At 51.8% G+C, this 13,107-nt stretch overlaps 1 protein-coding gene across 6 annotated transcripts in view; it reads right to left on the reverse strand.

Moving 5' to 3' along the window:
• STARD9 (StAR related lipid transfer domain containing 9) overlaps positions 1-13,107 on the reverse strand; it is a 125,273-nt gene that overhangs the window by 17,267 nt on the left and 94,899 nt on the right. For 4 of the 6 annotated variants that reach the window (XR_013450483.1, XM_036084606.2, XM_036084599.2 and 1 more), the window contains 3 exons: positions 12,638-12,825; positions 11,707-12,172; positions 19-10,251 (listed from right to left, as the gene is read on the reverse strand). Coding sequence is in view for 5 of the 6 variants with exons in the window: in XM_036084606.2 (XP_035940499.2) it covers positions 19-10,251; positions 11,707-12,172; positions 12,638-12,825 (10,887 nt within the window). In the remaining variant the exon portion in view is untranslated. The remainder of the gene's footprint in view (positions 1-18; positions 10,252-11,706; positions 12,173-12,637; positions 12,826-13,107) is intronic. The other 2 variants (XM_078079477.1, XM_078079476.1) reach the window with 2 other exon arrangements.

A 13,107-nucleotide genomic window follows, 5' to 3' on the forward strand; every position in this document is an offset into this window, starting at 1 on the left:
CAGGCTGGGGGCCCTTACCGGGCATAGAGCTCCTCCCAGGCAGACCGCACAGGCTCTTCAGCAGCGAACGCCTCCCCTGTCCCATTCTGCAGCACCTGCAGCAGGGCGTCTGCCTCCCCAAAGCCGTGGTGCAGTTTCGCTTCTGTGAGTTCCATGCTGAGTGAGAGGTTCTGGGCCCCAACTTGCAGGGGGATCGGCTCCCTCTGGGACCACTGAGTATCCTGGCTCTGGTCGTCAGGAGGTTGTAGGGGCTTCTGTCCCTGCTCTCCAGAGCTCAGATCACATCTGGTCCCCAGTGACTCCATCACACCTAGCCCCCCAGGAGAGCCATCCTGAACCCCATGCCAATGAGTAAATTTGTTATGCATTGGGAAGTCCCTCAGGCCGTGATGCTGGGGCTCAGGGGCCATGCACACCTGGGAACTGGAGCGCAGCAGCACCTCAGACTGGCAGGCCTTGGTCGGGCCCAAAGTGGAACCCTGGAGCCCTGCTCTATCAGTCAACTCAGAGGCAGGGCAGGGGCTGAGGGGCTGGAGGCCTCCCCTTGAAGGCGAGAAGTCCAGAGTGGACTGTGGCTCCACCGGAGATGCTGAACTCTCACCACCATTTTCTGTCTTGCTCTGCCATTGACTTGGCCCCCTACTCCTCACTGGGCCGCACTCCAAGGAAGCCAGGTCCTCCGGCACAAAGCCATCAGCCAGCCTCTGGCCCCTGCTCCTCAGTGAGGGTGGTGCCAGTCCGCTTTGGACCAAGGTGGTGGTCCTGGGCTGAAGCTGCGGAGGCGGCTGCTCTAACAAACAGACTTGGAGTTTTGGGCTCTGTGGTGGGCTGCCTGGGGAGCTTACCTCAAGGAATGACCTGCCATCACTCCTTTCTAAGGGATGCTTGCCTTCCCCACATGGAGCCCCCACTCTCTGGGAGCCACCTGACTCCTCAGTGGTTTGAGAATGATTATCCACTGGAGGCCTGGAGGTGTCAAGGAGAAGGTCTGGGCTGGAGACAAGCTCCTGGTGGCCTTCAAGAGGACAAGCTGAGGGGGCTGTGACAGACAGAGAGTCTACAGGGAACCCCAACCCCTGGGTGCTGGCACTAAGCGTGAGGATTGGGGAGGAGGCCCTGTCCACCAACAACATACCCATGGTGCCCAGCTCCGTCTCAACCTTAGGATCCCTGACGGACTCTGCAGCACTGGGGCAGGGCTCTGGGGATTGGGAGCCACTGAGGCTCGGGCTACCAACAGCCAGGCCAGAGGGTTCCTCTGGCTGGGAGCTGGGAGGTAGGGAGGCATCAGGAGAAGCCTGAGGGCTCACAGAAGGGAGGTTCTGCCCAAAGTGAGCTTTCTGAAACCTCAAGTGGGATGGGGGTGCTGGAAGGCTCGGGGGCCTGCAGTGGGTACTTTCTTCCTGAAGTTCTGAAGGCTCTGCCATTTTCCATGCTGTTTCCTCTGCCTCTATCTTCTGAAGTGTCCCCATGACATATCTCTGCTCTTGAGACATGGTGGGAATATCTGAGCTCAGCACTTCAAGGACCACATTGACCTCCTGAGGGTTGGCCTCTGGGGCCTGAAAGTGCAGAGGTGGTAAGGCCAGGTCAGTTTGGATACACTTGTCCATGGTGGTCTGAGTGCAGCCGTCTATCATAAGGGCCTGGGTCACCTCATCCGGGGTCTCCCTCTTGATGTTCTGTTCCTTTTCAGCCACACTTGGCTGTGAGAGACTCCCCAACAGCTCTGAGGTGCTGTGCAGCAGTTGTGAGAGGTGGAGAGACAGATTATGCATGCTGGTCCAGGAGACCAGACCAGAGACTGGCACTGCACTGGTTTCTGGCTGAGCAGAGATGTCGGTAGAGCTCCAGCAGAGACTACACCCCAGGGTCTGTGTGCCCTGCTCCGAGGTGTCCATCCCGGACTGTCCCACAGGACGACCCGCCTCTGACGGATACAGCAGCATAATCTCATCTACTGGATCTGCAGCACTTCCTTCAGCCAAGAGGGGCTCACTCCTCAGCCAGCCTGCTTCATCAGGGGTGCCCGGGAACTGGGCTCTCTTGTCAGGACCCTTACTGGGGCTTGCTCCTTCAGGGCTGTTCAGGATGTGGAGGTTCCCCAAGGCACATGAGGAACCCCATACTTTCCAGGCTTCACGTGAACCCCGGGCATGTCCAATGCTATGTGGGCTCGAGAGGTCCCGGGCATTGGCACAGGTGCTGAGGTGGGAGTAGAGTGGAGAGTTCTGGCATTCTAGGCCATTGTCCATGCTTGAACAACGGGCCATGTTTGGCGGTATCAGGCCCTGGGGTGTCTGGCCAGAGGAGACATCCACTGCACTGCCAAACACATACTGCTTCCAGCCGATCTGCAAAGGCCCCTCTGGACTGGAGGATAGGATGTAGGGATTGATGTCACTGGACTCAAAGTGTAACATTCCTTTGTCTGCTTTGGAGTGCCACTTTTCTGGCCTGGCCTGGCCAACCAGTCTCTCTGGACTTTCCTGCCAGGCCTCTTCCCGGGTACTAGACGTCCAGCTGGTCATGAAATCAGGGGTTGGCATGCAAGAGAGAGCTGATGACCTTGGGTAAGGAGGAGTGGCAGGTTTCGGGGGCCAGTGATCAGCAGTGCTATTGTCCAAGTTAGATGAGGCTTTCTGACCACAGCCCTCAGCTTTCAGAGATGTTCTCACTGCTGAATTACCTGAGAAACAGTCCCTAGGATGTGGAAACCACAATATGTTAGGCTCCTGTGTATCTTCATCTGTGGGGGAAGGAGGCTCCACACTCATGTTCAGCTCCTGAAGAGACCGGGAAGAGCTGACCACAGAGAACTGTGGTTTAAGGGAGGACCTAGAGGGTTTGGGGCCAGAGACGACTGCAATCACAGGAAGTGAGCACCCGTTGTGGGGAGCCAGCTGCTCCCTGCCAGAGGCGGGCAGGCCAGGGCTCAGGGGTGTGGGCTGTGGGGCTCCACTTTGCCCCAAAGGCATGGTAGCTGAGTCTTTGAAGCCTGATGAGAACATCTTAGATACAGAGGGCTCAGCTGCATGTGCCTCCTCTCTGCCTGCATCTCTAATCTTACAGCTGTCCAAACCACCTTCCTGGGAAGGTTGAGAATTCCTGCCCTGGGCAGGTTCTTTACCACCACCCGAAGCCTGGTCTTTCTGCTGCTCTTCCTCCTCCCAGGGACTGTCAGCTTGGTGCCTGGAGATGTGTTTTAACTTTGCTACAAACTTGGCTTGGGGATCCAAGCCACTGTGACCTCTGGACTTAGTGGAAAGTTGTGGCTTTTCTGGAAGGCATTGGATTGCATTTCCTAAATATCCATGCTGTGGTTCCCCCAGAAGCTCATTCTCAACAGACCCTTCACCTAAATCCAGGGTGTGTGGTCTCTCAGTTGTTAAAGGTGGTTCTGGCTTGGTTTGAGACTCTTGTGCATTCTGGCCACCTCCAGAGCTGTCCTGAAACATCCTCAGTGGCTCAGAGCACAAGCCTACAGAGGAAAGGGCAGCCTCAAGCTCTGTGCTGGCTTTCTTCTCAGCAATCTTTTTCTCAGGATCCTCTACTGACCTTGAGTTTCCATTAGCCACTGAGTGGCTCAGCGAATTTGTCCCCACATGAGAGGCAGAAGGGGATGTGCCCCCTTGAGCCAGAGATAGGACAGCAGCAGAAGCAGAAGGCTCCTGAGTGCTGCTGTCTGTTGGCCCAAATTCTCCGTGAATGCCCTTGGGCTCAAGGCCAGGTGCCAAGAGCACTTCAAGTTCCCCAGAATAGCTCTCTCCTCTCTCATCCATTCCAAAGGCTCTGGAAGGCACTATGCAGGGTGGCTGGAGAGTGTGGGGGGCAGCCTTGGAACTCCCCTTTCCCAGGTCACCATCCCTATAACACGGCAAAGTGGAGGGTGGGGAGAAACAGGCAAGAGAAGCAGCGGGTTGAGGATTGCACAGATGTCGGCAAGGAGTTGTTCTGCTGTCTTCCTGCCCCCCAGATGGACTAAGAGTCCTGCTGCTTTCAATGTTCCCTAAGAAGACAACACAAAAGGAAGTCTGCTGTGGGCATCTGCACTGGGCCTCCTCCTGAACTCCCCCAGGACCTGGGCTAGGTCTTTGATCTGGCAACGGAGTCAGCCCGGGATGTGTGCTGCCAGCACTGCAGGCTTCTGCCAGCCCACAGCCAACAGTCTCCTTCCACTTCATACACTGCTGCAAGGGAGCTTCCGGTTCAACGCTTCTCAGGGCTCTAGGCAGGATGGTACCCTGTTTGGGACTTGCCCTCCCTTCTTCTAAGCCAGTGGAAGCCTCAAGGCATTGGGAGTAGTCTTGGGTACCCGCTGAGAGGCTGACAGAATTCTGAACGTCACAGGTCAAAAGCTGACTTTCAAAATAGGTTGTTTTTCCTCCCTGTGCAGCCACTAAGAAACTACCTGAACCTCCTCTACAAGTGGTATCTAGAATTCTAGGTTCTTGATGCGCTGGGCTGCGCTCCTGACCACCAGGGCACATGGCCTCTGCAGTGTCCCACAGACCTAACTGGCTTCCCTGACGTGGAATCACACCAGGGTCATCATTAGGGGCCCAAGAAGATAAGGGAGCCACTACTTTCTCTGGTATTTCCCTCCTGTCTCCTACAGCTGTTGAAGGAAAACTGCCTGAGCCCACAGGATCAGAAGAGTAAGGTGTTCTGGTTGCTTTTTTCTTTTTCTCTATGATTTCAGAACAAGAGTGACATACAAACTGTTCACCAGCTCCCAGAAAATGTCTCAGTTCTCCAGCACAATGGCTTTTGCCTAGAGTTGGGGCTACATGGGAGGAAGTCTGTGAGGGATGCTGTGGCCCTGTTTTAGCCTCCGTGTTGTGCGGATGTTGAAAGCTGAAAGGGAGGGGTGTGGCCTGAGGAACTTTCCTCTCATTAGTCAACAGATGTCCTGATTCAGCAGAGAAAGATGCCACCTGAAATCCTTGCGCTTCAGCCTCATTCCTCATCCTGTCTGATACTAACTGGTCCCTTCGTGGACACTGAGACCTACCCGGGGCCCCTGAAGAACATTCAGGTCCTAATAAAGTCTCATAGTAAGGAAGAATTTTACCTCCAGCCTCCAAGTCATGAAGCTGCTGTCCCTGGGCCTTTGCTTGTCTGATCTCCTCCAACACAGCCAGGCCCGTGGACATATGAGCACAGCGCTCTAGGTGAGGCACCCTTGGCAGGGACACAGGTGCTGAGAAAGTACCACTAGGAGAACCAAGGTCCTCGGCCTCCTTCTCTGCCTTCTGCCTCGCCTGCCGGCCTTGATTATTACCCTCTTCTAAGAGGCAGCAGGCCTTCTTTTCAAGTGGGCTAGAGACCCTGTTCAGGGAACTGGTTCTTTCTGTTCCTCTTTGTACAGCTGCCTCAGCTTCAGAAGCAAAACCCTCTCTGGGACTCAAGCCCATTGAGATGCTTCTGAGGTCCCCTCCTTGGTCTTGGGTACTTGCTAATCTGTGGCCCTCTGCCCCCACGGGAATGCCCTCTGATACGTGGGATTGACCATGAGATCCCACGGCCGTGGATATCACAGACCCACACCAAGCAGAGTGTGCCAAGGAGGAGTCCCCTCTAACATCTCCCTGAGGACTGTGGCTTTGGGGCTCTCCACTCTGATTCTGACTCCCTGCTCCAGTTACCAAGGGACTGTTAGGCATTCTCAACATTGTGGGATCCAGCACATAGTCAACTGAAGAGATGCCTACAGTATCACGTGCATGAAGATAGTCTCTTGGCAGCCTTGGACAATTCAAGGACAAGGTATTACTCGGGTCTCCATGAAGAACCGCAGAGGAGTCTGGCTGGCTCAGCAATGGGTCAATCTCCTGGCTGGAAGATGTGCCCATACAATGCTGGCTTGGGCTAGGAAGTTTCTGAGTTGATGAGGCCACTGTGTTTTCCACCTGTAGGCTCCCTCCTCTTTGCACAGCCATTTCCTCAACTCTGCCTTGAACTTTGGGCTCCTCTTGCTTAGAACTATTTACGCATTTGACAACTTGGCTTTCCCAAAAACTTTTCACAGTTTCCAGTTCCTCAAGACTTCCCAAGCCACAGGGCTGCCCTCTGGGGCTTGGGGATGCATTCCCCGCCTCGCCCTCCTTCTCAGAAGACATCTTGGCGCTCCGCTGCAATGGCAGAGCACTAGCCGATGCCTTGGTTCTTGGATCAGCACAAGTGTCTGCAAACTCTCTACAAGCTGTACATGTCCCTACATCATCACACGTGTCCCAGGAGGGTCTGTCTAATACAGCTGGGTGAGTGTGTTCTTTTGCAAACTTAATGTCTTGTACACATTCCCTTGACTTGAAGGGGTACAAGGTGATTTTCTGGACCTGGGGACTTTTCCCAATGCTACTGTTAACCTCCATTTCTCCAGCTTCGCTATACCTAAAGGTAACATCATCTGTCTGTTTTGGAGAAGATGGCTGATCTTTCAAAGACAGGTGGTTTCCAAAGCTGCCTGGCCTCAGGACATGGTCAGCCATCTCCTGGTCCCTCAAGTCCTGGAATATAAACTCCTTACTGACTCCCAGTGTGTGGGAAGCATTTAGCTGCTTATTCTGCTTGGATTCAATTTCCAAGATGCCATTTTCGAGCTGTATTACACTCCTAATTAGCCTGGCCATTTCCTCAGCACTGTTGACTCTTTTATTCTGTTTCTTTCTAGAAGGTTCTTCTTTGGGGCTTACCATTTCTTGTGACCTTCCAGGGCCCTTACATTCACTCAGGTTTTTTTCCTGAGAGCATGTAAATGACTGGAATCTTTCATATGCAGACTCTGCCTGTGGAAGCTTAAACTCTTTTGAGCTGCCTTTGGAATGAAGAACTTTCCCAAGAAGACCAAATTCATTCTTCCTCTTACCCTTGTGGGCTGGACTCTCATCTGGGGCCATCATCTTTGAGCCACTTACTCTACGATGTACTGATCTGGACTGCAAAGAAATAGCAGTTTCCCCCAGCATGTCCTTGTCAAGGGCTAAATTGATGGTTTCATAGATGAAATCAGACCTGGGCCCAGAAGGAAACTGTCTGTTCATATCAAAGGCCTGAGTCTGTCTTAGGATTACATTGTGATCTTGCTCTTCTTCCTCATCGGCCTCAGACTCACAAATGAGAGGCTTCCTAGACCCAGAATGCCTTGAGCAAACATTGCAATAGGACTGTACAGTGGCCTTTTCTCCCTCCTTAAGCGCTGAAAGACTGTGTTTATTTAAAATTCCAACTTGATTTTCAAATTCACATACTTTTGTGCTAGTAGATGAAAGAAAATGTCTGTTCTGAGCAACAAAAAAATAAACTGAATTACGGCTTTCTTCTTCAATATTTCCAGGGCACTTCCCTCTTTCTCTGCTAACTTCCTTGGTGTTCAGATCAAATGGCCTCGTTGCTGTGACCTGCTGAGATGAGGCAATCTTGGAATTCTGGTTTTGTAACAGCACTGGCAAATTATTCTTCAAATAAATATTTTGGAGAACCTGATGGTCATGACCAAAGCCCCAGGCTTCTCTGGGGGGTGGGGAAGGCACTCTTGATTCTCTGCAAGCTGGGATCTCTAAGGCAGTTTCTGTCAGGGCATCCCGGCTTTTGGTCACATAGAATGTCTCCAAGGGAGGTGGCTCCAAGGAAGTCGGGAATGGATTCCAGGCGGCAGAGTGGGGGTACCGCTTTGGACCAGATGGAAACACAAACGAAACACTTGCGTGCCTTCCAACCACTTCCCTGGAGCTCTCCTGATAGTCTACCTTCTCTTCCTGCAGGGGTGGGTAGCCACTGGGACTGAACTGCCCCTCCTGGCTTGCACTATTTGTCCTGAGAGGAGCCCAGCCCTCGGGCCAGTGGTTCTTTTTAGTGGCTATGGTGACATGACCGTGACAAGGGCTCTTCTGCAAAAAACATTCATCAGAGGAAGCCATCAGTCGAGGTTTCCCACTACTCTGAGAAGACTCTTCCAAGCTGTTCTGCTTGACTTCACATGCTTCAGTCATGGAATTTGCTACCTTGTTCTCTGCTGCAAAAACTGGTGCATTTGTAGTTCCAGAAGTCAATGATTCTACATCTGCTGAGTAAGTTCCACTATGACTCACCTCTTTCTCTCTAGTTGTAAAGAAATCTGAAGTACCTTCTAACTCAGCACTCAAACTGTCCTGTTCTTTCTCTGCTTTCAAATGCCTAATTTTGGATAAATGGATAGGAAAATTGCTGAAATCCAGACTGCTAGATACCCCAGAACCAACTGGCAATAGAGTATCTGTTTCTTTGCCAGAAGCTTGGGTCAAGGAGGCAGTGTCTTCTTCGAGGGAGGAGAAAGCTGGCCTGGGTTCTCTTACAGCCTCCAACACAGGATGGGACAGTTCAAGAAGGTACTTCTGCTGAAGGGCAGCCCAGTCCCTCTCATGGGCACTGCCTACATGAGTGAATGAGGCAGCAGAGGCAGCCAAAACACTTGACACACTGGAGTTGTTGGATACTTCAGAGTTGGCCTCCTGGGCTGTGTCAGGGATACCTCTGGCCCGAAAGATGCCAGCAACTCGTGGCTGAAGAAGCCTGTAAGACCCCCAGAGAGACAGCCTGGATGTATCAGAAGCAGGGATTGTGTACACACCGCTTACGCAGCAGGGCAGCTCAGCACCATCTCCAGATAGTTTGGAGCTATAGGGCAGGAGTGTTTCTGCCCCTGATGGCTTTAGTTCTTCCCTATTTTGCCAGTGTCCAGGCCTCTCCCAACCACGGGGCTGAGATTCCTGGACATCTGGACTTGGACATAAAGAACCCATTATTCCTGAGGTGCTGCTGGAATTGATCTTAGAGTCACAGGAAAACCAGGAATCCATGGACAACAGAGGGCTCCCTCTTGAAAGTTGCAGGCCTTGGAGTGTGTTTGCCTGTTCAGAGGAGCTTGCTTCTACCTCTGACTCAGGTTGCTCACAGCGGGGCTGGGGTGGGGGACCAAGGTAAAATGAACTGCTCATTGGCAGGATGGCATCCAGCCTGGTTCCTGTTCCGTGGTTGATGGGACCAAGCCTGTACATTGCCTCCTGGTCGACTGTGGGCAGACTGGAGGTCTGTAGGTGCCAGAAAGTCTCTGTGGGCATCTCATCAGCTGAACTGAAGAAAGGCTCTTCTTGCTGATCTTCCCTCAGTTCCTCCTTGGCATCAATCAGGCTATCCAGAGAAAAGCTCCTGTGAGTTTGGGTGAATAGTCCACTGTTTGAGGATGTGGTGAAGCCCCTCACAGAGGCTCTAGCTCTGGCCCTGCGGTGGCCATGGCCTTTGGGAAGATAACTACTCCTTGGGCTGTCTGGTGGGCTTTCATACCCCTTCTCAGCCAGCGAGTCCTCAGATATCTGGCCGTCGTCACTTTCAGAGTTCTCTGGCTCTGGGAGATCCTGTTCCTTCCCCTGGGGGTCCTCTGGCTTCAGTGGTTCCATTAGGGCTTTGGCATAGACACAGGAGAGAGAATCCACTGAGTAACTGCTATCTGCATCAGATAAGTCACCATCTTTATCTCTTACATGGTCCACTCTTAGGCTGAAATCTGTAAGTGAGGATGTGGAGTCTGGGTCTCCCACACTGTGTTGCCCCCTCAAAGGGCTGCCATGAGGCAAACAAGAGGACTTTTTGGCAATGTCCTTGACCAGAACCCTCTGCTGCCTTTTTGATGCCCTGCTTGGAGGAGATGGTTTGGATTCCATCCAGAAAGTCTTGGCTGCCTTTCCATGCCCAGATGCCTGTTTGGGTCCACAGGGATGTGAGGCACTGCAACCGTCTCCCTTAGCAGGCCTGTGGGTCCCAAAGTTCCCTTCTTTTCGCCACTCTGCTCGTGTGTGGTCAGGGTCTGATAGTCCCCTACCCCTCCTGGTACAGGTGGAGGGGGTGAGTGCATCTCGCTCATCCCTTAGCTTTAGCTTGTTAGCTGAATGATCCAGAGATGCTAAGCTCTGGGACGCCATCCAACAGGGCTGCTTACCCACTCTTTCCATTTCCTGGACGCTGGCAAACTCAGAACTCACAGCGAGGCAGGTGCCTGAGGCTAAGGCTCCTTTCCTTGCCAAGGCCCCCTTGGCAGTGCAGAGATACCCCTTGCCTGAGGAATAGAGGGCATTCTTACTGAAGTGTCCTGTCCTTGGAGGGTAAGAAGCAGCCTGGGGCAAATACTCTTCTGATGTAATTTTCTCTGATATTTGGTCAGTAGGGTCAGGCATAGGAGGTAACATGGGGGAGGGATCCCGATTCAGGAAAATACTGTGGAGAAAAGGAAAGCCATTTTAGAAAAGTAAAAGGCCCTTATTTCCTGCTCACAGAGGGAATATAAAGTCCCACTTATTTGCTCTGTAAGAGGTTAACAACTAGGCCAATGTCACTGTCCCCTCTAGCCTTTGGGGTCAGAGAAAAGCTCTACAGGGACAAAAGGCAACTGTGGACTAGTCTTGGCTTCAGAGAAGCCCAGGGACACTCTGCTGCTCAATTTCTTTATCTTATAAAAAGACTGAACTGAATCTGAATCTAATCATGCCTTTAGGGAACACTTCCATTAATAGGCAGTATGAGGAATCTAAATGACACTGCAAGGAATCAAACAGGCAAATCTATAAAGTGGCATCTTCTACAGAACTGATCCACTTTTAACAAATCAATGATATGAAGAAATAAAAATGAAACAGAAAGTATTATTAAAAGGAACTTAAAAGACATAACCACATGCAGTGTGTGATTCCTACTTGGGTCTTAATTTGAACAACCAACTGTAAATAGATATTTTTGAGGCAATTAGAGAAATCTGATATGGCCTAGGTTTTAGATTATATTGAATAACTGATCTTAATTTTGTTAGGTGAATAATGACAATGTGATTATAAGAAAAGTCCTTGTATTTTAGAAATAACATGATGTCTAGGAGTTGCTTTAAAAATACTTCATCAGGAAAAGGACGGAAAGGAGATTAATGCAAGCATAGTAAATCTTGGTAACTACTGAATGTGGGAGATAGGCATACTATACTCTCAACTTAGTTTATGTTTGAAAAATTTTAATAAAAAGTCTAAAAAAAAAGCCTGCCTAGTACTATGAAGACCAGAGAGGTGAGCAAACAACCAACAGACATGAACTGTATGGGCAAGGCCCTGGGGTAGGCATGGAGGATATAAAGCAGCAGACACAGTCCCCTACTCCATCCTCACCTTGACTGAAAGGAGTGAAGGAGAAAAAAAAAACAAGGAAGATCCCAAATTGGACCTGGGAGTCAGAAAGATAGTGTTCCACTCGCTTAGGGTCAGGAAGCTCACTTGAGGTGGCAGGACAGGTGGGAGGGAGAGGGAGGAAGCATGTGGGAACCGAGTCTGGTGTGAGGAGAGATGAGATGGAGGCGGTGGCAGGACAAACACAAGATGTACGTAGACAGCCACGGTCTAAAGAGCAGGTGAAAAATGAGGCTGAGATTCTCACTTGGAAGATATCACCAAAGCAACAAGAGTTGCCACTCAAAATGGGAGAAGGTAAAAGCCTGAGTCTTAGAAGATCTCACCTACAGAGAAAGAAGAGCAGTCAAAAGAGGGAAAAAGTGGTGGAGAAGAGAGGAATAAGCAAATCTTTCCATTTCACAGACTGAGAAACTGAGGCCCTGGGAAGTAAAGAACACCACCTGAGCAACAAGGCAGTAAACCTCAGCCAATGATCCCAGGTGACCACCGCTGGCTGTACCTGTGCAGCTGGGGCAAGTACCGGCTGCAGAGCCTTCGGAGGCTCAAAGAACTGTAACCTGTCCATCTGTTTCTATGTTGAGGCCCTGGGGCCACGGCATCAGTGCCGGGTACCCGGTATGGGGACTTCTGGGTGCGGTCATCCTGGAGCCAGCACAACGCCTTGGGCTGCTCCAGTCCCTTCTGGGCCTCCAGCAGCCCCTGCTTCCTGATGATTCTCTCTAGCTGGAAGGAAGCCTTTCTTCGCCAGATGTCCCGCTGTGCTGCCCGAAGTACGTTCCTGCGCCCAAGTTGCAGTCGCACCTCCCTCTTCTGGCTTCGGACCAGTGGGTTTAGCAGAGTCTCAGGATCTGCCTGAAGCCAAGCACCAGGTGGCACACAGGCCTCGAGTTCTTTCTCTACCACGTGGTCTTGCTGCTGCTGCAAGCCAGCCAGCCAGGTCTCTTCTCCGAGCAGCCACTGCTGGTCTGGGAACCAAAGACTCCCTGAGAGAAAGTCAGCACCTCCCTCCCTGCCCGTGCAGCCTAGACTCAGACACCTCTGGTTGTGGCTGGACATAAATGGAGGGAAAGTGCTGGCGAGGGGTGATGTGGTGGATGAGGGCTACCGGGCCCCCTTACCACAGGGCTAGGGAAGGAAGCCCCCAGGCCTTAGCACATGCTGGGGCAGGCAGCAAAGCATGGATAAATGTGCACGTGAGGAGAGAGCAGGGGGCCCATCACTCTGAGGGGCAGTAAGGAAGGTAGCTTCCTTATTCTTGCTTCCAGCCCCTCATAAGAGCCTCTGGTTTCTGAAAGAGGGGAGAGAACACCTAATACCGAAGATTCCATCATATCACAAAGAAAACAAAGGAGAGAATACGGAAGGATGTGGAAGCATGAAAATGAAGAGATGAGAAGGTGAAGCAGACACGGTGAGCAGTGGGCACCTACTGTCTTTAATTTGCCGGCTGATGTGCGCCTGGTCCAACTCCAGATCCTGTTTGGCTCTAATCTGTCCCGCTAGGATTCGCTGCCTCAAATCCCCCACGTAGTGCTGCTGCTGAATCTGGGCCCTGTGGGCCGCCTCTCCAGCCCTCAGCAGCTGGTGGTCCTCGTCATTCTGCTCTTCCAGCACTCTCCTATCACAGAGAGGCCAGGGTTACCCAAGGGAAATGCAAACCCAGTTCAGGACAAACCAGTGGCAGTCTAAGCCTTTCTGAGAGCCCTGAATTCAACAGGGCAGAGTGGGCTTTGAACTTCTGGCAACTTAGCACACATAGGCATGCTGTCACAGGCAGTTCATGATGTCACAGTGCAGGAGGGGAAAATGGTCCTTAGACTAGCATATTCTTAGACTGTGAGTTGACCAGAAACACAGGTTCATTCTGGTTAAGGAAAATGACCAGGAAAGTAAAGCAGCT

Source organism: Halichoerus grypus, chromosome 8 (assembly GCF_964656455.1).
Source record: "Halichoerus grypus chromosome 8, mHalGry1.hap1.1, whole genome shotgun sequence".
Taxonomy (NCBI): Eukaryota; Metazoa; Chordata; class Mammalia; order Carnivora; family Phocidae; genus Halichoerus; species Halichoerus grypus.